At 40.2% G+C, this 25230-nt stretch overlaps 1 protein-coding gene across 4 annotated transcripts in view; it reads right to left on the reverse strand.

Moving 5' to 3' along the window:
- The window catches only part of HSD17B2 (hydroxysteroid 17-beta dehydrogenase 2), an 87196-nt gene that overhangs the window by 6817 nt on the left and 55149 nt on the right, over positions 1-25230 (reverse strand). For 2 of the 4 annotated variants that reach the window (XM_038538187.1, XM_038538184.1), the window contains one exon: positions 4838-4975. The exons of 1 other annotated variant lie outside the window; for it this stretch is intronic. In XM_038538187.1, coding sequence (XP_038394115.1) covers positions 4838-4975 — 138 coding nt within the window. The remainder of the gene's footprint in view (positions 1-4837; positions 4976-25230) is intronic. One more of the 4 variants, XM_038538185.1, reaches the window with a different exon arrangement.

Below are 25230 nucleotides of genomic sequence, written 5' to 3' on the forward strand. Positions count from 1 at the left end.
TCTCTATGTCTCTCATGAATAAATAAATAAAATCTCTTTTTAAAAAATAGTGCTGCCGCAAACATTCTATTACATTCATTTTCATGATTACTATATACAATATAAAAGGTAATATATACAATATAATATATATAAAAATATATACATGCATATATATGCAGATACATATATACATCTATATATAATTTTAATTGAGAAGTGAAACCTCTTCTATATATAAAATTAAATATACAATATTGACTATCATCTATTTAATAAATATAATTTAAGCAATATATAATAAGTATAATTTAAGTATACATTTAAATTTTAACATATAAATTATATGTGATTAAATATATCAACATTTAATATAGAAGCAATGATTACTTATCATATACAATTTAATTATATATATTTACCTTAAAATATAGTAGCAATGCCTGCTCATTATATAAAATAATAAGGAGATGTATATGCTTTTAAAATTAATCTGCTCCAAAAATAAAAAATAAAATAAATAAATAAATAAAAATAAAATTAATCTGCTCCATGGTAACTTACAGTTTTGTGTGTCTTTCTATATTCTCTCCTTGTTCATACAAACATATATACACACAGAAGCCTTTGTTTAATTTTATATTACCAAGAACAAACAAAAACCAAAAAGGATCATAGTTGACATGTTTTCCAAAAATTTGCTTCTTTGTTTGCTTAGTAATAAATCACAGACCTGCCTCCGATAGTCAATGGCTACAGATTTAAACCAGAGCAGCAGAAATTTCCCATTGAACAGCTTTTAGGCAACCACTTCTCTCTGAAAGGACTTTTCAGTCATTCCCAGGCTTCAACATCTCCATTGACATTGCTATAAATAGCCCTGCACAATACATCTCTGAGATGTATATATATCTTTCAGCATTTTTTAGTCTACAGGCAGCTCCCACAATGTGGTTACCTGGTCAAAAGGCACCTGCATTTTGAATTTGAATACCTGGCAGATTACTTTCCAGAAAGAATGCAGCACCCCGAGCTCCCTCCTGCAAAGTGTGTGATTGCTCTGGGATTGCTGTGGAATGAGCCTTGGTTCACTAGTTTGGGGGATTCCAGGATATCAGGTCAGTGAGGGAGCCTAGTTGTGAAATGTAAGCCAGTGATATCCAATTATACTTGCAGAAATGCAAATAGATTTCAATTGCTCAGTTTTTTTCGTGAAGGCACAAGACCACACTTAAAGAATTGATTACCCTAACAATTGCTCTAGAGGCTTCTGGGTCCTGAACGAAATATTCCTCCATTGAACCACTGTTCCTCCAGCTACCTCTCCCTCAGTCTCTTTTCCAGGCTGAGGGATCCCTTTTCTTCTCTACTTCTTCCCTCTCTACACCCCGCATGGCCTTTCTAACCACTTCTGTGGTACCCTGTGCAGAGTCTCCAAAGCTCCCTTTATCGGTGACAAAGTCACCACACTTTTCTCAACCTTCATCTGCCACTTTTGACACCCACCCATCCATCCCCTGCCACTTTGGGGCTATGCACAATGAATCTGTCAGGGTGACCTAGATCCAAACCCCATCTCTGACTCATACTACTCTATGGCTTGGGAAATTTCTTAACTTCTCTGAGACTCAGTTTTCTTCCTACTAGGTGGGAATATTATGATACCTATCTCACAGATGAGGATTCAGTGAGATTGTATATGTAAGGTGCTTAAAATCTGCTAATCATGGAATATGTTTTAGCTATTTTTCTTACAAGAACTAAAATATCTGGTATGTCTCCTTGAATGTCTTCAGAAGCTCTCCTTGTCTCCCTGAAGATTCCTACTCTTGTTCTCCCATCCTTAATCTGCCCCAGCTTTGAGCATCATTCTCCAAACTAGAGTCCTCAGCCTTCCCCTCTCTGGCCCTTTGCCTTAAAAGAGCCCATCAGAATCACCTTTAGACTGAGGGCCGCCTGGTATAAAAGAAAGAATGGAGCACTGCACCTATGGATCTGGCTTTCAGATTGCCTACAACCAAAGTGTGTCACATACCCAGACAGGGGTATGTATCACCACCCCACATTAGCATCCTTACCTGGCAAATGATGTCAATTCTTAAACCTATCCCTCAGAGCTGTGGTGAGGATTAAGACATATATGAGAAAGATGGGAGTATAAGTTGGAACTATATTTTTAAAAACAGCTTGGGATTACCCAATAAAACTGAAGATAATTAGGGGTGTCTGGGTGGCTCTGTAGTTAAGTGTCTGGCTTTGGCTCAGGTCATGATCCCAGGGTCCTGGGATTCAGTCTCACATCAGGCTCCCTGCAAGGAGCTTGCTTCTCCCTTTGCCTATGTCTCTGCCTCTCTGTGTGTGTCTCGAATGAATGAATGAATGAATGAATGAATATCTTTAAAAAATAATCCTGAAGATAATTAAACTCCATAATCCAGTCATTCCACTCTTGGGAATGTGTCATCAGTAAATCACCTACATGTACACCGCAGTACATGTCATGTGCCAAAGAGTCCATAGCTGAATCGCTCGTAACTGTCCCAAAGTAACCCAAATATTCCATCAATAATAGAAAAATTATAAATTAAAAAAGAAAAATAATAGAAAAATTGTGGCATGCTCACAGAATACCGTATAGCAATGAAAATGAATTAGCTATAGCTACAAACAACATAGATGAATCATGAAAACATAATGTTGAATGAGAAAAGCCAGACAGAAAAGAACACATGCAGGCTGATTTCATTCAAAGTTCAAAAGCCAGTAAAGCCAAATTCAATTGTTTGGGGATTTATGGATGGATATAACAGTGAAAAGAAAAGCAAATGAACAATTGTTTTCTTACAAAAAGTAAGAAAGTAGGTACATGTCAAGGAAGGGGAGGGCTAGAATTGGAAATGACACTGGAGCTTCTGAGTGCTCACAATGCTTTATTTTTTGGATCTGGATGTTGAGTGCATGAGTTTTTATAGTTATTGTTAAACTATGTGTATATAAGATATATTTCTCAATTTTTAAAAATGGGGGAGGGCTCCTGGCTGGCTCAGATAGTGGAGCTCATGACTCTTGATCTCAAGGTTGTACGTTTGAGCCCCACATTGGATGTAGAAAGTATCTTAAAATTTTTAAAAATCTTTAAAAACAAACAAATAAGTACATTTAAAAAATAAACATAAAAATAAGGGGCACCTGGATGGCTCAGTAAGTAGAACATGCAATTCTTGGTCTTGCGTTTGAAAGTTTGAGCCCCACATTAGGTGTAGAGATTACTTAAAAATAAAATCATTTTTTTAAAGATTTTATTTCTTTATTTAGAAAGAGAAAGTGTGTGCGTGCATGCATGCATGAGTGGGGGAGGAGCAGAGGAAGGAGAGAACCTCAAGCTGACTTCATGCTGAGCAGGGAGTGCCATGCAGGCTTGATCTCAGGACTCTGAGATCATGATCTGAGCTGAAATCAAGAGTTGGACACTTAACTGAGTGTGCCACCCAGGCGCCCCCAAAATAAAATAAATATTAATAATAATATTAAGAGCAACACAATCAGGAAATGATGTATGGAAAGTGACTAGCACTTGAGAAGATCAGGTCCCCCAAAATATCAGCTCTAACAATTTTGGGGACTCCTCAAAACTATAATTAACTGCAGGGTCGCCTTCTGGTCCAAATGGAGTCTTTTGTTCTGTGTTGGAAGTTTTCTTTGGCTGTGTCATCAAATCCTCAACCTTCCTACCAGGTTTCAAGTCAAATTCATCATTTTTGCCTTACATTACCTGTCAGCCAGCTTTCTTCTGTGCACACCTTCTATCCCAGTGTCTCAGTCTGTCACCTTTGGTATCATCTTTGGTCCACTGTCCCATTCTATCACCTCTGCTCCACACTCCTCCCCGTCCAGGAAGTCTCTAGGTTGGAAACCTCTCTCAAAGCCTCCTCTTTCCCCCATTCCTATGCGATGGTCTAGCCTGACAACCTGAGTGGCCCTGGTTTCTTTCTCTGATTCCCTACCAGAACAACTCCTTGACTGACCCATGCTTCTCCAGGACAACTCTGTGGTACCCAGGCTGCCAAGTGCTTCAAGACAAAAGTTCAGTTTTTCTTTCAGATTTGTTGGTTTTGTTAACTTTTAGACCTCAAGGTTCTTCTAGTGTGTTAGCAAACCTTTCCAGTTTGTGGTCTTTTATTAGGCATGCTTTTTTTCTCTCTAATTTTCTTTTTCTTATTTTTTAAAAAGATTTTATTTATTTATTCATGATAGACATAGAAAGAGAGAGAGAGAGAGAGAGAGAAGGAGAGAGGCAGAGATACAGGCAGAGGGAGAAGCAGGCTCCATCCCAGGAACCTGACATGGGACTCGATCCCAGGACTCCAGGATCACACCCTGGGCCAAAGGCAGGTGCTAAACCGCTGAGCCACCCAGGGATCCCCCTCTTTTTCGTATTTTTTATAGGCATGCTTTTTCACATTTTCACTTAAATCACCAATTAAATGTTTGATGACTCAGAGCTAAGGACCGAGCCACAGGGGTAGTCTGCATCTGCTCAGAGTTCAGGAATTCAGAGAGGTGAGAGGAGAGGGTGGCCATCTCCTTCCAGGGTAGAAAGGGAGTGGGTTATATTTTTCAGAGAAGAGAGGATAGTGTTTGAAAAACACATGACATCAAAACTTAATTCCTTTGTGGAAGAATACAGGAGAGCAACCATATATTGAAGAAACTGGGCCCTGCTCCTTTATTCTTAAAAGAGGCGCATCCATCCCAACCCCTCTTTGGCCAAGCGCTGAGGGGTTCAGTTTAAACTCTTTCAGAACAAAAGACTCTCAGCATCCCTTTCAAGATGACACTCTTGGGCTTAGACACCTACTTGTTCTGAAGCCTCCAGGCTGGATGACAGAGACTTTAACTCCCCATTTGGAAAGCTCTTGTCTCATGACTGCTGAAAACATGGTCAGAGCCGCCTTGGATGAGCTATAGGCTGCCAGCTTTTCCATTGGGACCCCTGCTATAGAAATAACGAGAGAGAAAAAAAATCAGGTCTGGTGTTTTCATTTGTTTATCCACTAAGTATTTTTTTTTTTTATTTTTTTTATCCACTAAGTATTTAAACAGGACCTACTACATGCCGGGAACTGGAATCAGTGGTGACTAAGGCAGACAAGGGCCTTCTGTACCCAGGTGGGTGCCTATTCTTGGTCACAACCTTGGTCTGGCTTCCTTCGCTTCTGCCTTCTATGCTGCACCATCACAGCTGATCCAATGACAAACCAAGTGTAAAGGTCAATCTATCCTGGCTTCTAAGCTAAACGTGATTCAGGCTGGGGCAGATAAAGAGGATCTGCCACAGCCTTGGACCTTCCAGTTTGGCCAACCACTATTCTGAGGTTCTGGGTGGACATATCTGGAGGAAGGGGTGGTCAGCCCAATCTAGCACCTGTAGTTGAACAAATTGGGTCTAATATTTGTCAAAACAAGGAGTAATGCACACCATAGGGAACCATGGGACTTCTTTGTATGAGGAAGTAAGAAAGGGCTTATTCTAGGAGAGCTAGTTAGGGCTGTGGAGATGCTCTTTATTGCACCTGGATCACACTTAGCTTAGAAGCTGGAAGAAACTGATCCTTAACCTGGGTCTATCATTGGACCACATGTGTAGGAGGAGTTATGGAAAGCAGAGGCAAAGGAAGCCAGAGAAGTCAAGTGACCTTAATTGGAATAACAGTCTGCAGATGTAATTAAAGGACAGATCTCAAGATGAGACCATCCTGGATCAGGATGGGCCCTGAATTCAATAATAGGTTTTCTTGTAGGAGACAGAAAAGAGGGATCCCTGGGTGGCGCAGTGGTTTAGCGCCTGCCTTTGGCCCAGGGTGCGATCCTGGAGACCTGGGATCGAATCCCACCGTCGGGCTCCTGGTGCACGGAGCCTGCTTCTCCCTCTGCCTATGTCTCTGCCTCTCTCTCTCTCTGTGTGACTATCATAAATAAATAAAAATTTAAAAAAAAAAGATTTAAGGAGACAGAAAAGAAGACACACAGAGAAACAGGAGAACAGACCATGTGAAGATGGAGACAGAGATGGGAGGGATGCTGCCACAAGCCAAGGAATGCTTAGAGCCCCTAGAAGCTGGGATTGTGAAAAAAGGTATTCTTCTCTAGAGCCTTCAGAGGGAAGTGGCCCTGCCAACACATTGATTTTAGACTTCTGGCTTCCAGAAATGTGACAGAACAAATTCCTGTTGTTTTATATCATTGTAATTTGTTATGGCAGCCCTAGGAAACGAATACACATGTATTCCTGGTGTTCTTTAACTGGAAGGTAATTGAGATTGGGAAGGGCTGAAGACAGGGCTCACAGCATGCAGGGGACCTCGTGGGAACCCAGGGTGACTAGACCAACAACATTAGGGCTCTCAGCTTTGGTCAAGATTTCTCTAGTCAAAGAAGCAAACATTGGGTCAATCGCTAAACCAATTCAGGTACAGCCATGCAATGGAATACAAATCAGCCATTTTAAAAAGTTAATTAAAAGGAATGCACATAAGGGGCACCTGCCTGGCTTTGTTGGTGGAGCATGCAGCTCTTGATCACGAAGTTGTGATTTTGAGCCCCATGTTGAGTTTAGAGATTACTTAAAAATAAAATTTCTTAAAAAAAAAAAAAAAAAAAAAGAATAGGGACACCTGGGTGGCTCAGCAGTTGAGTGTCTGCCTTTGGCCCAGGGTGTGATCCTGGAGCCCTGGGATCGAGTCCCACATCGGACTCCCTGCATGGAGGCTGCTTCTCTCTCTGCTTATGTCTCTACCTCTGTGTGTGTGTGTGTGTGTGTGTGTGTGTCTCATGAATAAATAATATCTTTAAAAAAAAGAATAAACTTGATACATACAACAGCATAAATAAGTCTCAAAGTAAGTATGGTGAATGAAAGAGCCAGACAAAAAAAGGGTATGTGCTGTATGATTCCATATATTTAAAATTTTAGAAAATGCAAACCAATCTATAGTGATATAAACAGATCAGTGGTTACCTGCAATGGGATGGGGAAGGGTTAGAAAGGGGGACAAGGAAACTTTTGGGGATGATGGACATGTTCACTATCTTAATTATGGTGATAGTTTCCTAGTTATATACATAGGTCTAAACTTATCAAAGTGTATACTTTGAAGATTTTATTTTATTTATTTAAGAGAGACAGTGCAGGAGCTGGGGGAGGGGTAGTGGAAGAGGGGAAGAAGATTCCCTGTGGGGCATAGAGCCTGATACAGGACTCGATCCCAGGACCCCTAGATCATCACCTAAGCTGAAACCAAGAGTCAGAGGTTTAACCAAACGAGCCATCTAGGAGCCCCACAAATTGTGTACTTTAAATATGACAGTTTATTGTATGTAAATTATATCTCAATTTTTTAAAGAAAGGGAAGGAAATAAAATAGAAAACGAAAGAAGAAAGGAAAGAGGAAAAGAAAGGAAAGGAGAAACAACCACCACCTGCCTTTTGGGACCATAGGCACATCAGGAAATGCCAAAGATGACTTCATAGGTATTTTTCTCTGCCTTAAATCCCTGAGAATATTTGCACAACTATCTGGGCATGGGTGGAGGATTTCCTGTGTTCTCTGCTCTTAACCTTTCCAGGCATCTCTGTCCTACCAGCTTTCCCAGCCTTCAGTGATTTCTCACCAAAAGCAAACATGGGTCCAGTTTCCCACAATTATTTGTCTTTGATTTTCCAACTTCAGAACTTTGAAAATTATTCCTTTCCTTTGCCAAAGTATCTTTTATTCTTCTAGTTGGGTATGTTTCATCCATGGGAGAACATCTTCCTAGTCCTGAGTTCTCTTGGCCTGAGTCCTAAGTCTATCCCAAAATTAAAGTTGTCAATGTGCTTGAGACCACAAAATATGGCTCATATCCATATCTAACATTTATTAAAGAGTGTTTATTAAGAGATACTTAAGTCATCACCTTATGGTCTGTAGAGGGTAGGACAAACCCTTATGTCTTTGATAGGCTTTCAGCTACCTCTTCCTGGACCCCATAAAACACTGAATTCATTTCTGCACACAAAGAAAGCATGACTGCAATGACCATGCTCTGGTTTCTTAAAGAACAGTCTTAGTAGAGACATTGACCATTTCTAGCCACTTAATGGAACCATGCCTTGAGTTTCATTATCTAGCCTACAATGTAATTAAAATGAAAATGAGGTGATAAAATGTAGGGATCCAAATATACACATGTACAGGTAAAATTGGGAAAATCTGAATAAAATTGGTGAATTATCATTATCAGTATGCTGCTTATAATATTGTACTATGGTTTTGAGAAATTCAATCATTGGAGGAAACAAAGTAAAGAGTACATAAGATCTCTCTTTATTCTTTCTTAAAACTTTAGATAAATCTATGATGATCTCAAATATTTCACTTAAAATAGAGCATAGAATCTTCACTGCTGTGTTCACTGCAGCATTATTTATAATGGCCAAGACATGCAAACAACCTAAAGGTCCATCAGTGGATGAATGGATAAAGGAAACTTAGCATATATATGCAATGGAATATTATTCAACCATTAAAAAGAAAGGAAATCTTGCTGTTTGTATTAACATAGATAGACCTTGAGGATCTTGAGGAAATTGAGGGCATTATACTAAGTAAGATAACAGAAAGAAAAGAAATACTTTATGAGCACACTTATGGGGAAATCTAAAAAAAAAAAAAACAAATTCATAGATACAGGGAACAGATAGGTGGTTACCAGAAGTAGAGGGTGGGGTGAAATAGGTGAAGGTGGTCAAAAAGTACAAACTTCCAGTAATAACACAGGTAAGTGGGACACCTGGGTGGCTCAGTGCTTGAGTGTCTGCCTTCAGTTCAGGTCGTGATCCTGGGGTCCTGGGATCGAGTCTTGCATCAGGCTCCCCACAGGAAGACTGCTTCTCCCTCTGCCTATGTCTCTGCCTCTCTATGTCTCTCATGAATAAATAAATAAAATCTTTGAAAAAAATAACAGATAAGTTCCAGGGATATAACGTACAGCATAGTGACTATAGTTAATGATACTATATCGTATATTTGAAAATTGCTAAGAGTAAATCTTAAAAGTTCTCATCACAAGAAAAAAAAATGTATCTATGTGAGGTGATGGATGGTAACTAACCTTTTGTGGGCATCATTTTGCAATATATACATAGATCAGTATATTGTGTACCTTAAACTAATACAATGTTATATGTCAACTATATCTCAATAAAACTGGTGAGGGGGGATGGGGAGACCATAGGCATTGAAGAGAGACCTAAAATAATTCATGTCAATTATCATCCTTATTCTTACATGATTATTAAAGCTTTGGCCTGGCTCACATAATTTCCTTTTGAGAAATACTCATCCTTACCTCCCTCTTTCTGTAGGAAGACTGTCGATCAATGGTTCTGCCTTTCTCATTGAAAGGGGTAGACTGGCCCATCACAATACTCCATCCCCTGGACTGGGAGATTGAGTTGGGGCTGAGCATGTGACCTCAACTGAGTCAGAGTCCTGATGATGGTGAAAGGGAAGGGAGATGACCTTATTGTTTATTCCTGGCTACGTAAGCATGATCACAGTAGAAAACCAGAACTCCCAGGGGTCACTTCTGCTATCACATTGGAGACAGTAAGCAAAGGGAAGCAGAGAAGCAAGAAAGGGAATGCAGAAGTTGTAAGGGAGGGGGGAGAGGTTGAGGAGGGAAACAAGGAGTGCAGGTGGGGGATTGTTATGATGATCCCTTCTTAAAACTTAGTTCCAGTCAGTTGGTGAGCTAATAAATTCCTTTTCCCTCTTCTGTTTTAGATAGTTTGAGGGTTTGACTCCGCAACTTAAAAGAAAGAGTCCTGAGGCTTAACTGATGAAATTTCAATACAGCATCTGGCAATAAACATTAAATTCTGGTTCCTGTCTTGCCTCAGATAACCAGCTGATTATTTTTGTTGTTGTTTGTGCCTCAGATAACCAGCTGATTGTTTCTTTAAAAAAAAAAAAAAGTTTTAAATAGGCTCCACATTCAGCATGGAGCCCAACCTGGGTTTGAACTCATCACCCTGAGATCAAGAACTTGATGCTCAACTGACTGAGCTACACAGGCACCCCCAGCTGATACTTTTAAAAGTCATCTTTAGTTTTACAAAATCTTAAGAGTTCCACAACTAACTTTTTACTTTACCTGGTGAGAAAGGCCCAAGAAGTTAAAGCAACATATTCTAGTTTGCAACCCAGTTTGCAGAGTTACACCCTTCTCACTTCTCCATGATTTTACAGATGAGGGGAGTTTGGCTGGCAACCATGTCAGTTAGCAGAAGGCCATGGTGAAGAGCAGATTTTTGGGCCAAAGCTGCTTAAGTTCAAATCCCAGCTCTGTCATTGACAAGTAAAATAAATTAAAATTAGGAAAGTCATTTTATGTTTATGCACCTCTGTCTTTTCATCTGTAAATTAAAAATGATAGTATATGCATCACTGAGCTGTTTTGAAGGTCAAATATATTAATATATTAGAATAGTGCCTGACATAAAGTAATCTCCATATATGAGCTTTCTTGTGTTAGTACTACTCAAGGTTTTTACAATTTCTCAATAGCCCAAAAGACTCCATATGTTTGGTGTTTCTTAGATTAATAAGTCTACCTGTTTCAGGATTTCCCAGAGTACTTGTTTATATGGATTTCTAGGACCCACCCTAGACCTACTGAATCAGAATCTGCAACTGAAACCAACCCAAGTGATTCCCTTGAATACTAAATCTTGAACTAGAACATTAGGGGTTTGGCCCCATATTTCTGAATATGTGTGTGCTTTCATGGTGACCTCCTGCGTTATGGATGATATGACAAGTGGCAAGAATTTATCATATCCCACATTACCAATCTAAACAGAAAACATGCTTTGGATCCAACAGTTAAGACACATTTGTCTTTTGTATTATAGTGAACCCTGTGAAATTGCCATTATCAGACCATCATTGACCTACAAAATGGCAGTTCTGTAAGGTTCAACTGCATAGATTCAATCTTGCTGTTAACATTTCCTGTTAGTGTCTAAGATTCCTGGGGGCATAAGATGAAGTAAGTGCAGATATCCAGGTTTTGCTGACTGAGAGCCTTACAGGATTTCAGGGCATACTCCCTTTTGACCTTTGCACCTCTTCATTACCTGTCCAGTTAGATTTGTAATTTCTTTTTTTGCTCTACTCAGGTTAAAATCCTATTGCCAGAAGGCAGCAAGGTAAGAAGAGGTTGCCAAGAACTTGGTAAGTTTATTTCCATTTCTAGGGGAAAACTTGACTTCCAAAATAGAGGGTTTATCTATTGGAACACAGGAGAACTGGTAAGGAATGTACAACCCTGGGTGTATGTGTGGGTTATAGCCTTCATGACCATCCAGAGTACTGATGTAATTCCAAGAAGGCTAAGTCTTGGGAATTTACATACTTATCCACTGGCTGACATTAAAGGAAAACAGAATGCCCAGAGAGACAAATATATGCTTTGTGCTTATTGTTAAATTTTGTTTTTTCATTCTAGATCAGTGGTATATAATTCAGTAGGTACAATGGAGTCACCTTGGGAACATTAAAACACAACAAAACAAAAAACAAAAAAATTAATGCCCAGGCCATACCTTAGAGCAATGAAATTTAAAAAAAGAGAATTTGGCAGTGGAACCTGAACATCAGTATTTAAATAAAACTCTGCAGTTAGTGTGAGAACAGTGTTTCTGAGTCAGTGTTTCTCAGACTTTGGTGAGTATCACAGCGAGTATCAGAATCACCTGGGGAGCTAATGAAGTATCCAGAGGTCAAGGTCCTTCAGGGAGGAATGAGCCTGGGGTTTTGTGATGTTCCCATATTTCCCAAGTGTTCCTGTTTTACATTCGTGACCCCAAAGTTTGAGACCCTCTATTGCAGCTAATTGTTTTAGAGCAATAGGTTTCATATTCAGTAGCTAGTTGGAACTGCCTGGGGAGCTTTAAAAAAAAATCTATTCTTCCCCTCATTCCCACATGATTTAACTGGTTTGTGGCTCATCACAGGCACTAGAATTTTTAAAAGCTCCCCTAGGTGATTCTAATATGCAGACAGGATTGTTAAATACTTCTAGAGAACATTTCTGAAAATTTTCCATATATATTTCTATCCCCTGGACATGTAGATGCTAATACCAGCTTGAGATCTGAAAAAAAACTAATCTCTGTTTTGGCTGTAGAAGGCTAACATGATCTCAGAGGTTGCATAGAGACCTGGCAGTGTTTACCCTTGATCCAAGTATCACCGATGTTGGCGGTAAGATATTGTGTTCCAGGACTAGAATAAAACTTTCTAATGCTGTGCTGGAAGAAGGGAGTTTTTATAAGCTGTATAAACCTGGATCAAAATACATTCCTTTCAAATTAGTTGAATGACAGCCAGTCTCAAAAGGTTGCATATTGTATGCTTTCATTTATATAACATTCTTGAAATAAAACTATAGACATGAAGGAGAACAGATTCATGGTTGTTGGGATTGGAAATGGGCTAAGAGAATAGATGTGGCCATAAAGGGGTATCTTGGAGGATCCCTGTGATAGAATAGTTCCATGTCTCGATTGTGTTAGTAGTTACAGGAAGCCATGCATGTGATAAAGCTGCACAGAACTATGAACACACACAGTGCAGATATAACTGGTGAAATGTGAATAATTCTGTGCTCTGTAGCAATATCTGTTACATGGTTTTTGATTTTTTTAAATTTAAATTCAATTTATTATTGAATTATTAGTTATTATTAGTATTATTAGTTATTAGTAATAATTATTATTTTAGTAGTAGTAGTAGTATTAGTTTCAGAGGTATTATTTAGTTTCAGAGGTAGAATTAAGTGATTAACCAGTTGCATACAACGCCCAGTGCTCATTACTTCAAGTAACCCTTAATGCCCATCACTCAGTTACCCCTACCCACCTCCCCTCCAGCAGTCCTCAGTTTATTTCCTAAAGTTCAGAGTCTCTTATGGCTTACCTCCCTCTCTGTTTTCATCTTATGTTATTTTTCCTCCCCTTCCTCTAAGTTCATCTGTTTTGTTTCTTAAAGTCCATGAGTAAAATCATATATGGTATTTGTCTTTCTCTCACTTATTTCACTTAGCATAATACCCTCTAGTTCCATCCACATCGTTACAAATGGCAAGATTTCATTCTTTTTGTTGGCTAAGTAATATTCATATACATATATATATAAATATATATACTTCCATAGTTTGGCCATTGTAGACATTGCTGCTAAAACATTGGGGTGCAGGTGCCCCTTTGGATCACTATGCTTGTATCCTTTGGATAAATACCTACTAGTGCAATTGCTGGATCATAGGATAGTTCTATTTTTAATTTTTTGAAGAACCTTCATAGTGTTTTCCACAGTGGCTGCACCACATTACATAGTTTTGTTATTCTCCTATAGTTACACGAGATGTTATTAGGGGAGGTGAGGTGAAGAGTAAACAAGATTTCCTTGTACCTATCCTTGCAACTTCCTGTGAGTCTGTAATTATTTCCAAATAAAAAAGTTAAAAAATACATACTTCCTTTAAGATAGGCTTAACAAGGGATAATTGCTTAGCTTCCATATAGGCTGAATAAAGGTCCATAAAGTCTTCCATTTGGCTGAATAAAGGTCCATAACATCTCCTAAAATTTTGATAAATAAAACAAAAAATTTAAGTTTTTGAAGTTTGGCATTGGAGGCCAAAAACTAAGGCCTGCTTATTTGAAATCTTCAAAGATGAGAAAAGCCTCATGGACAAGCTAGAGCTTTAGAAACACCTGCCAAGGCTGCAACCCAATTTAAAGTGACAATTTTCTTCTTCCCCAATGAGGAAGCAGGAGGCAAGCTGAGGACAGACCACAAGCTGACACCCCACAAAGCCCTCCCCCCAACTCCTGGGTGGGATATGTGTGACATTTCTCCAGGAAGCTCCCAGGTGTCTTAATACCTTACTAGAGGGAAAAATAACCTTAGCTTGACCCTAGCCCTGTGTCCAGTATCCCTGGAGTCTTCTTTATCAAATGAAAATTCTTTTAGAACTCCTCTTTATCTTTACTTCCCCCAACCCCAAAGTATATAATCAGTCGCTCCTCATAATCCTGGGATGCAGCTCTTTCTGCTCATAGGGTCCAGTCCCCGTGCTTTCCTAAAACCACTTTTTTTGCCCTGAAGATGTCTCAAGAATTCTTTCTTGGCTGTCTGCTCCAGACCCCAACACTACTCCAAATCATATCATATCCATGCTTCTTAACTGCAAACTTAATATCCTTACTTAGTGTAGCCACCATGACTGTAGTGTTCCACCCCTCCTCCAGAAGATTCCACAGTCCCCAACCTAGTTTGTCTGTTCAGAGAAATATTCAATGACTTTGTTCCCTGGCAAGTGATAAACTCAGCATTCATGTTGTTGATACTGTTGGTCATGGACTGAAACTGAGGAAGACTTGACATTACAAGTTTAGAGCTTTCAAAAGAACCATGTAGACCCTCTCTCTCCCTCTTCAGTGTGCTCAGACATGGACTTTTTCTGACACCCTTAGTAGCATTAGCAATAAGTTAGTAACATTTCCTAAGGTTCTACCAGCCAAACGGCCTTGATGTCATTTGAGATCACACAGGACCTCAAAACTCTTCAGCATCATCTCATCAATACCTACCTGGAGAACCTCTCTTTTCTACCTAAAACTGGCATATGGGTATATAGTAATTGTGAGAGTCAAAATGTTTTGCAAGTAAATGCCCTATTAAGACAGCAGGGGATGGAAATAATTGTAACCTTTCAGCCTGAAGCTCTATGATATTGTGATTTATAATAAGAGATATATATTTGGTCTTTGACCCATTTCTAGCACAAAGCTAAACCCTTTGGAATTTCCTAAGTGAGGACAGCAGCAGAGATCTTTTGCTATGCTAATGTGGTGACTGGAACTTGCCTAAAGGTGGGAACTGGTTGCCAAAGGAACCAACCTGGAGTTTGGAGGAGCAGAACTTTCTGTCCTTCCCCAAAACCCCAGCTCCTGGGAGGGGAGCTGGAGATTAAGATTAATCACCAATGGCCAAAAGATTTCATCAATTGTGTAATGAAGCCTCCCTAAACACCTAAAAGGAGGAGGTTTAGAGAGCTTCCAGACTGGTAAACACATAGATTCAGAGAGTGTGGAAGCTCCCTGGTCTTTTCCTATGCTTTATTCTATGTATCTCTTCAACTGGCTTTTGATTTATATCCTTTAATATTCTATGTAATAAACTGATAATCCAGTAAGTAACCAGTTTTCCTGAGTTCTATGAACAGCTCTAGCAAATTAATTGAACCCAAGGGGGATGGTCATTGGAACCTCTATTCTACAGCTGGTAGATCCAGAAGCACAGTTGACAAACTGGCATCTGAAATGCAGGTTGGGGGACAGTCTTGTAGGACTGAGCCTTTAACCTATAGGATCTGATGTTATCTCCAGGTAGATAATGTCAAAATTGAGTTGACTTACGGGACCCCACATGGAATTGGGGAGAAGACACATTTGAAGGGTAGCAAAAAGAAAAACCATTGGCACAAAATGGAGCCACTTACGGTAGGCCACATCACCCAACAAAGGCTTGATACCTAACCTAATTATGGTTTGAACCTCTTCCAGAAATGTAGTCTTAACTGGGTCAGTTAAGAAGTCTTCTGGTCAATGCCAATGAGGTAATCTGTCACACAAACCCTCTGCATTCCCCCACCACCACCCTCAAGGAAGATGAAGTCTTGGTAAGACTGTCTGCTTTTCCCCCTAAGGGAAAGTGAATTTAACTGAAAAAAAATCCTCTTTTGCTAATAATCTCCATGCCCCACCCTTCTTCCTATAAAAACCTTCCATTTTGTACAACTTCTTAGAGCTTGCTAGATGGGGTACTGCCTGGTTCACAAATCAGTTAATAAAGCCAATTAAGTCTTTGAAATTTTCTAAGTTGAATTTTTGTTCTTTTGTTCTTATTTGTTCACGGGGCCCCAAAGTCCCATGCCCACAGCAGCTATCTTACTCTTTAATACCTTCCTAAACCAGAACTCGGATGACCTTATTTTAGGAGAATAGAATGAAGCCTCTCAGCCAGTTTCTCCCTCCTCCAAGGTCATCTGGAGTCAACTCAAGTAACCAAGTCCATTCCTTTATTGATCTTTTCCAAGTCGAAAATACAAACCAAACCCCATGTCCCCAAGAGAGGCAGATTTGCTAATCTTCTTTAAGCATGGTTAGCAGAAGTTTGAGACTAATAGTGCCTGGTTGTTCTCCTGTAATCTGACAGTCTCTGGGGATATGATAAACTATTTAAGTATCAAAGTCAAAATCTGGGACCTGTTACTCAAAGTGTAGTTGGGAGCCAGGAGCAGCCCTGAAGCTATTAGAAGTGCAGCTAACAGGAGGGCTTAGTCCATTGGACAGCTGCTTTTGGCGGGGGTCATAATCTCAGGGTCCTGGGATCAAGCCCCATGTCAGGCTCCCTGCTTCAGTGGGAAGTCTGCCTCTCCTTCTCCCTATGTCCCTCCCCCTGTTTGTGCACTCTCTCTCTCTCTCTCAAACAAAATAAATAAAAATCTAAAAAAAAAAAAAAAAAAAAAAAAAAAAAAAGAAGAAGTGCAAATCCTCAGGTCCCACTCCAGAGTTATATTGAATCAGAAATCTGGAGGTGGACACAATTTTTTTCTTATTATGGTAAAATACATATAACATAAAATTCACCATTTAACTTTTCTAATGTATACAATTCAAATGGCATTTAGTACATTCACAATACCGTGCAACCATCATAGCTATCTAGCTCCATAACATTCTCATTGCCCCAAAAGAAAATCCTAGAACTATTAGGGGTACCTGGCTGGTGCAATTGGTTAAGCGTAGAACTCTTGGTTTCAGCCCAGGTTGTGGTCTTGGGGTCATGATCTCAGGGTCCTGAGATCAAGAGCTGGGACAAGACAGTGTCAAGTGCTCTGTCAAGCCCCATGTCAGGCTCCGTGCTCAGCGCTTGAATCTGCTTAAGTTTCTCTCTCCCTCTCTCTCTGACCCTCCGCACCCTACTTGCACACAGTGTCTCTCACTCTCAAATAAGTAAATAAATCTTGAATGAAAGAAAGAAAGAAAGAAAGAAAGAAAGAAAGAAAGAAAGAAAAGAAAGAAAGAGAGAGAGAGAGAGAGAGAGAAAGAAAGAAAGAAAGAAAGAAAGAAAGAAAGAAAGAAAGAAAGAAAGAAAAGAAAAGGAAAGAAAGAAAGAATAAAGAAAGAAAGAAAGAATAAAGAAAGAAAGAAAGAAAGAAAGAAAGAAAGAAAGAAAGAAAGAAAGAAAAAAAAGAACAGCAGGGGATGGAAATAATTGTAACCTTCCTCCCCTTCCTCTAAGTTCATCTGTTTTGTTTCTTAAAGTCCATGAGTAAAATCATATATGGTATTTGTCTTTCTCTCACTTATTTCACTTAGCATAATACCCTCTAGTTCCATAAAAAAAATCTATTTTTTTCCTTTGGCCCAGGAAGGAAGGAAGGAAGGAAAGAAGGAAGGAAGGAAAAGAAGAAAACCTATAGTCATTAAGCAGCCCCTTCTCATTCCCTCTTCCCCACCCCTGACAAATGCTAATATGCTCTCCATCTCTCTGGATTTGCCTATCGTGGACACCTCATATAAATAGTGTGGAGGCCGAGAAAAATTAAGGCCATCCCACCTAAAGTTTAGCATTAGCACAAGTACAGCCATCTTAGGCCCCTGTGAATAAGAGCTGAACTTTATGGGAAAAACTGCAGAATGTCCTCAATGTCCTCGGCAGGTAATCCCATATCAGAAAGACAACAGAGCCCACACCCATGGTAGAAAGTCCCATATTAGAATGAGAACAGAGCTCAATGCCCTTGAAAGCCCCATATCAAAATGTAAACAGAACTTGAGAAATTCCTCCACCCCTTCTGAAAATCCCCTAGACCAGCCTATAAAAAAACCAGCTGTAACCCACTTCGGGGTCCAAGTCCCTGCTCCGCTGTGTCGGGTATACTTGGACCCAAGCTGGAGCTTGTAAATAGACCCTCGTGTGTTTGCATCGGTGTCGGCTCCTTGGTGGTTTCTCGGATTCGCAATTTTGGGCACAAGAATAGGATCATCCGATATGTGGCTTTTTATGTCTGGCTTCTGTAACTTACTGTAATCTTTTCAAGGTTCATCCACTCTGTACCATTCATTTTTATGGATTAGTAGTATCCCATTGTATGGATAGATGATATTTTACTTATCATTTCATTAGTTGATGAACATTTGGGTTGTTTCCACCTCTCACTATTATGAATAATGAATGCTATGAACATCCGTGTACAAGTTTTTGTTTGAACACCTGTTTTCCGTTCTCTTGAGTATATACATAGGAGTTGAACTGCTGGGTCATATGGTAATTCTATGTTTAACTTATTAAGGAACTGCCAAATGTTTCCATAGAGGCTGGGCCATTGTATGCTCCCACCAGCAACTCATGTGTTCCAGTCTGCACACTCTTGCCATCAAGTGTCATTTCCTGGGTTTTGTTTTGTTTTGTTTTGTTTTATAGCCATCCTAGTGGGTATGAAATGCTATCTCACTGCAATACTGATTTCCTGCAGTTTTTTTTAAGTAGCCCTCCTGGTGATTCTAATGCATCTGAAATGTGAAAAAGTTGGGGACTGGGAGCATCCACTCAGGAACTAGTTTTAGAAATGCAGAATCTTAGACGATTAGGTCTACTCAGTCAAATTCTGCATTTTAATAGGCTCCCCAGGTGATGACCACACCTGTGTTGGTGTTTGGGAAGGGCTGGTGAAGGAGACATCCCTAAATTGTTAACACTTCTAATCATCATTTAAATATACTAGAATTAGGGTCCGTGTTTTTAATGCTCCATTTGTCTAGTATATTCTTATTGGGCAGACAGTCTGGAAAAGTGAGAAGAACACAGACAGAACTTAGAGAAAAAAAGGCAAACCCAGTTTCCAGCCCTGACTCTGTCACTCACCAGCTGGATGACCCCCACTAGTGTGCTTGCTCTAGAACAAGAATTAATATCTGCGTCCTGCACACATTAGAGTTAAATGATGTTAGGCATAGGTAAGCATCTAATCCAACTCAGCACAAAGACGTTCACTCAGTCTGGTTCTACTACCTCCCCCTACCCTACACTAGCCCTGGTTATTTCATGAGAGTTTAGGGAAGCAGATCTCAGCTTCAGCCTCCTGATACATCAGTGAGCCACTGAGGAACTGGCTAAATGATTTGCCAGATGATTTCTTTAAGGCAGCCAGCTCAGCAAGAAGTTCAGGACTGATCCCACAGTTAACTTCCCTAGATTAAGTAGGACCTTGTTCGAGGCTGGGAACTCTGTGGGATACCTATAATTTACAGACTTGCAAGAATCTCTAGGGCCACTTACTTTGGTTTAAAGTCATTTTAATGAATTTTAAATAATTCAATGGGGTGGGCAACTATTACTGTCTCTCAGTAGAGAGGTTCTTTTAATTAGGGTACTTTCTATGATGCACCAGTAACTATACTTTCTAAGCACTGAACCCACAATGCATTTAAATCTTTAGCCAAGACCAGAGGTTCTCCAATATGGGCAATTTTGCACACATACACCTCCCCAGGGGATATGTGGCAGGCAACATCTAAGGATTTGTCATCACGGGGGTGGGGGTGCTACTTTCATCTACTGGGTTGAGAAAACAGTTACTGCTAAATATCCTCCAGTATATCAGACAGCCCCACACAGAAAGGATTAGCGTCCCCCAAATATCAATACTGCTGAAGTTGAGAAACGCTGCCCTAGACTCAGGCTACATCAGCCTATCACGGAGAGATGATAAAATGGACTCTGAGAAGTAGAGTGACCTGCCTGCGATCATCCAGCTGGTAACGAAAGAGCAGGATTCAAACCACAACTGGCTCAAAATCCCCGAGGCTGGAGTTGTTTTAAATTGTTTGTTTTCAACCGTTTTTGTTCAAGCACAGCTTGCAACTGTTTACTCTGCAATTTAAGAGGAAAACTGGCCAGAAAAGGCTTTTAAACCTCTCAAACAAAGATTTTTCTACTGCCCTTTGTACAATCAATCAGAGCCACCTCCCAGTTCCTCTGAGACTTGGTTAAATATTTATCCAACTGCCTTGCAGGGATTTAAGTTAAAGAGCTATTCCATTTCTCTGAGAGGGATGATAAACATGATGACAGGGTTAAGATTCTCCCAGAGCAGGTAAGGTCTGATGTGGAAGTAGTGAACTGTTGGAGTTATCGGCCCAGGGGCTAGTATGTGGCAGGGAGCAGTAGGATGGAAGGAAACTCAGTGTCACAGTCAGGGGTGGTGGTACCAGTACATGGAGGATAGAAAGCCACAGGCACACATACAGCCAGCCTCTCCGCAGAGAGGCCCCTTAAGTCAGCCACCTGCCAGGTGTGATGCTCCCGCTTACGCATACGTCATTGCATGTGGTCTCACCATGGCCCTAGAAAGCAGCAATTCTTATACCCATCATCCTATGAGGAAACCACCACCCAGGGGCTCAGGACCTTGTTCTGGGTCACTCAGTTCCCAGTGATAAAGACAGTATCAAAACCTGGGCAGTTTGTCTCCATGTTGGCTTCCTCTTCTTTTCGAAATCTGATTCTACCTGCATAGCTACCCCGTAGCTATGGTGTCTCTCTTACTCTTTCTGTTACTTGTTCCTTCCTTCAGAGATGGGAAATGTGGAAGGGAAGGTTGTATTTAAAATGTGGTTGACTCTTCTGTGTATATCCTAGAAAATAATTTGAAGAAGCTGCATTTCTTCCCTGCCCTGATCCTGGAACTTCCCATCCATAGGAGTAGATTTAGACACAGACTACGTTGACCTTATCCCCACCTGGGAATAGGGGTGAGGCTGGAGCAAACATCCAGCAGTGGGGCTAGAGGAAGATGGTGGAGGTGACACCTTTGGGGAGATCTTTTGAGGCTCTTGGTTGTGTTTGACATGGTGGTAACACCTGAACCAGCTGAATCAGCAAGGGAGACTGTGGCTTAGTGAGACAAAATATGAAGCCAAAATTCAAATCACAGCTCTAGCTGGAGGGCTGGTCACATAACTCTCCTGAACCTCAGTTTTCATGGCTGCAAAATGGGGATACTAATACTATGCAGGGTTATTAGGATCATATATCTGATAGTACCCAACAAATGCTTCAGAACAATTTTTAATATCAGTTAGCTGTCCACTACATGCCAGGCACTGTTCTGAGTATTCCAGCATTATAGTTAGTTCTATGGGTTACAACTGTCTTGAGAGGTAGGTTCAATTACTATCCTCATTAACTCTATTTTAGAAGATTAAAAAAAAAATCAAAGTGCAAAGAGCTTAACTGACTTATTCAGGTCACAGAAAGTGATAGTAATAGCTAAGTCTCACATAGAATTTTCAGTGTACAAACTCTTGCACATGAATGTTCATTGCAGTGTTACTACAATAGTGAAAAAAAGAAACCCAATGTCCATCGACTGACGAATGGGTAAAGAAAAGGCAGTCTGTCTGTACAGTGGGAAATTACTCAGCTTTAAAAAGCAATGGAGTTCTGATATATGCTACAAAACAGATGAACTCTAAAAGGAAGACAAGGAGATTGTCCAGCCGGCAGTGGGAGAGGGATCTTAACCAGAGGAGAGGTGGCTAACAGTTGAAGACCTTGGGGAGGAGAAAAAAAGCGTCTAAAAGACTTCTCATTAAAATGAGTTTTGTGGTATAGAATATAGCCCTTTCTTCAATCTTTGCACAAAATCTTTTTTTTAATTTAAATTTTAGTTAGTTAACATACAGTGTAATATTGGTTTCAGGAGTGGAATTCAGTAATTCATCACTTGCATACAACACCCAGTGCTCATCACAACAAGTGCCCTCCTTTTTTTTTTTTTTAAAGATTTTATTTATTTATTCATGAGAGACAGAGAAAGAGAGAGAGAGAGAGAGAGAGAGAGGCAGAGACAGGCAGGGGGAGAAGCAGGCTCCATGCAGGGAGCCTGATGTGGGACTCCATCCCGGGTGTCCAGGATCAGGCCCTGGGCTGAAGGTGGCGCTAAACCACTGAGCCACCCGGGCTGCCCAACAAGTGCCCTCCTTAATGCCTGTCACCCATCTAGTCCATCCCCCACCCACCTTCCTCCATCAACCCTCAGTCTGCTCTCAAGTGTTAAGAGTCTTTTATGGCTTGTTTCCCTCTCTTTTTTTTCTTTTCCCCTTGCCCATATGTTCATCTGTTTTGATTCTTAAATTCCACGTATGAATGAAATCCTATGGATTTGTCTCTGACTTATTTCACTTAGCATAATACACTCTAGTTTCATCCACGTTGTTGCAAATGGCAAGATTTCATTTTCTGATGGCTGAGTAATATTCCATTGTATGTATATACCCCATTGTCTTTATCCATTCATCAGTCAATGCATATTTGGGTTCTCTCCATAGTTTGGCTATTGTTGATAATGCTGCTATAAACATCGAGGTGCATATACCCCTTTGAATCTGTATTTTTGTAGCCTTTGGGTAAATAGGTGGTAGTGGAATTGCTGGATCGTAGGGTAGCTCTATTTTTAACTTTTGGAGGAAACTGCAAACTTCCACAGGGGCTACACTAGTTTTCATTCCTACCAATAGTACAAGAGGATTCCCCTTTCTCTATAGCCTCACCAACACCTGTTGTTTCTTGTGTTGTTAATTTTAGCCATTCTGACAGGTGCACAAAATCTTTAATAAAACCTATGCTAAAGATCTGAGCTAATCTGAAGTTGGCTTTGCTTTTGGGGAGAATGCAATAAGGTGCTAAGTGTTAATTCTGCACAATATGAATGGTGAGGAGAAAAGCTGTCCATGTGTTCCTGGGTTGCGTAAGTGTGTTAGGGTTTAGAGAAAGTAACATGTTTGGAATAGGAAATTAGGTACAGTTGATAACTTATTCATCAGAATTAATTACAGTTTGACATAGAGAAAGAGCCAAATTAGGATTGTAAAACATGTACTTATCACTGCAACAGGAACTGGTACCTTGCTATCTAAGCTGAATCGAATGGTAACAGTTCTCCAGGCATTTCTACCACAATATTCGAATTGAATACATTGGCCAGATAAAGTTGAAATTAAAAAAGAAAAAGAATTGATATCTTACTAGGAAGGATATCTGTCTGGGAATTAAAACTGCCAAAAGATATCCTCCAGGAGTGCCTGGAAAGCCAGGGTCAGAGTGAGCCTTGGTATGGATAGCTGATGCTGGGTACTAGAAAGGAAGGCCAGCCCTACAGTCTCTCCCTCCACCACCACCATCGTCCCCCCAATCCCACTAATGTGAGGAAGACAAGGAGGAAAGGTAGATGTACCTCCATCCACCTTTAAAGAAGACCCAGAGGTATTACTTTTCTGTTGCTGTTAACGGCAAAGTACCACAAACTTAGTGGCTTAAACAATAACAATTTCTTATCTTACAGTTCGGAAGGTCATAGGTTTCACTGAGCTGAAATCAAGGTGTCAGCAGGGCTGCATTCCTTCTGGAGTCTCTAAGGGAGAATCAGTTCCCCTGGCTTTTTATGCTTCTCAAAGCCACCTCAATTCTTTGGCTCTGGGTCCCTTCCTCCATCTTCTAATCTCTCTTTGACTCTAATCCTCTCACTTTCCTCTTAAAAGGACTCTTGTATCAGAACCATCTAGATCATGCAGGATAATCTTGGCATTTCTAGCTCTTTAACTCAATCACACTTGCAAGGCCCCCTTTTGCCAGATAAGGTCACATATTCCAGGTTTCAGGCATTAGGTTGTGTATTGATTTGAGGGACCACTCACTAATACTGTCTACCAAACCAATTACCTACTCACACCAGCCTGAGACACTTTATTTGGGATTATTTGCTATGCAGCAGTGGATAACTGGAACAGATTTATCAATTCCAGCTCAGTTCCTCTTGGCTGATGCAAACATCCATGATAAAACTACCCCACTGAAATTGTTCTCATGCAGAGGATGGTAGGGGTACCAGGGTCAAGACAACCTAGTGAATTGGGTTACCATGAGCTCCTTTAGAGAACACTCATTAGTGACTGATTGCCTGTCTCTCTTTCTCCATGACCCCTACTTCAAAATGAGAAAAATACCAGGGATAAATTCCTAGATAAGCACATTTTCCAAAATTGCTATTATATTAACTTTGCCAAGAGACACGTCAAGTTGGCATTAAATTGGATGCTAATTTCTATGGATTGGTTGGTTACATATTGTCTTTTATACATGCTTGACTTTCCTGATCCTGTGTTACATTATAGCTCCTTAACACCCTGCTCAAAATCTTTTCCATTGTTTTGTAAGACTCTTGTCAGCCAAATGCTAGGGATGCCCTTATTTTGTTTTCTGCTTAATTTCTCTGCTTCTCATCACTGATGGAAACTATAAGCAACATTTAAGAATTTTGCTCCTCTCTTTTTACAAACACCTGCTCTATCAGGTACATATGCTTCCCATCTGTTCTGATTTCTTGCTACTGCTTTAACAACTTTATAAAACACCTTAGGTGGCTTCTGAGTCCTACAAATGAACTTATTTCTGGAGCTTCTTTGGGACATAAGGATTTAAAACTGGATGTGATAAGGACACCTGAATGGCTCAGTGGTTGAGCATCTGCCTTGGGCTCAGGTCATCATCCCCAGATCCTGGGATCAAGTGCCACATCGGGCTCCCTTCAGGGAGCCTGCGTCTCCTTCTGCTTATGTGTCTGCCTCCTTCTCAGTGTCTCTCATGAATAAATAAAAACAAATTCTTAAAAAAAAAAAAAAAAAACACTGGATGTGATAGGGGAAGACTCCATACATCTTGGTGACTGATTGGGTGGGAGAAAGGAGGGAAAGGCAGAAGGAGGAACATATCTAAGAAAGCTCAAAGCTCTGAAATTCAACAGACAAGGAGAAGAACTGAAAGAGGAACAAGCTTTGAATTGCTGATAACAACTCTGGTTTCAGACATGTTGACTTGGCAATGATGGTAAGATGATAGAATGGAAATAGTAAGGCTCATTGTAAAGAATTTGCACATCCAATGGTGAGACTAAGAGTGAAGGTATGTGATTTATTTTAACACTCAGGTTTCCCTCCAGTGGAAATATATGAGGAGAGAGTAGTGAGTCTTGGCTTAGAAAAAGCTATAGAGGGCACCTGGGTGGCTCAGT

Source organism: Canis lupus, chromosome 5 (genome assembly GCF_011100685.1).
Source record: "Canis lupus familiaris isolate Mischka breed German Shepherd chromosome 5, alternate assembly UU_Cfam_GSD_1.0, whole genome shotgun sequence".
Lineage (NCBI taxonomy): Eukaryota > Metazoa > Chordata > Mammalia > Carnivora > Canidae > Canis > Canis lupus.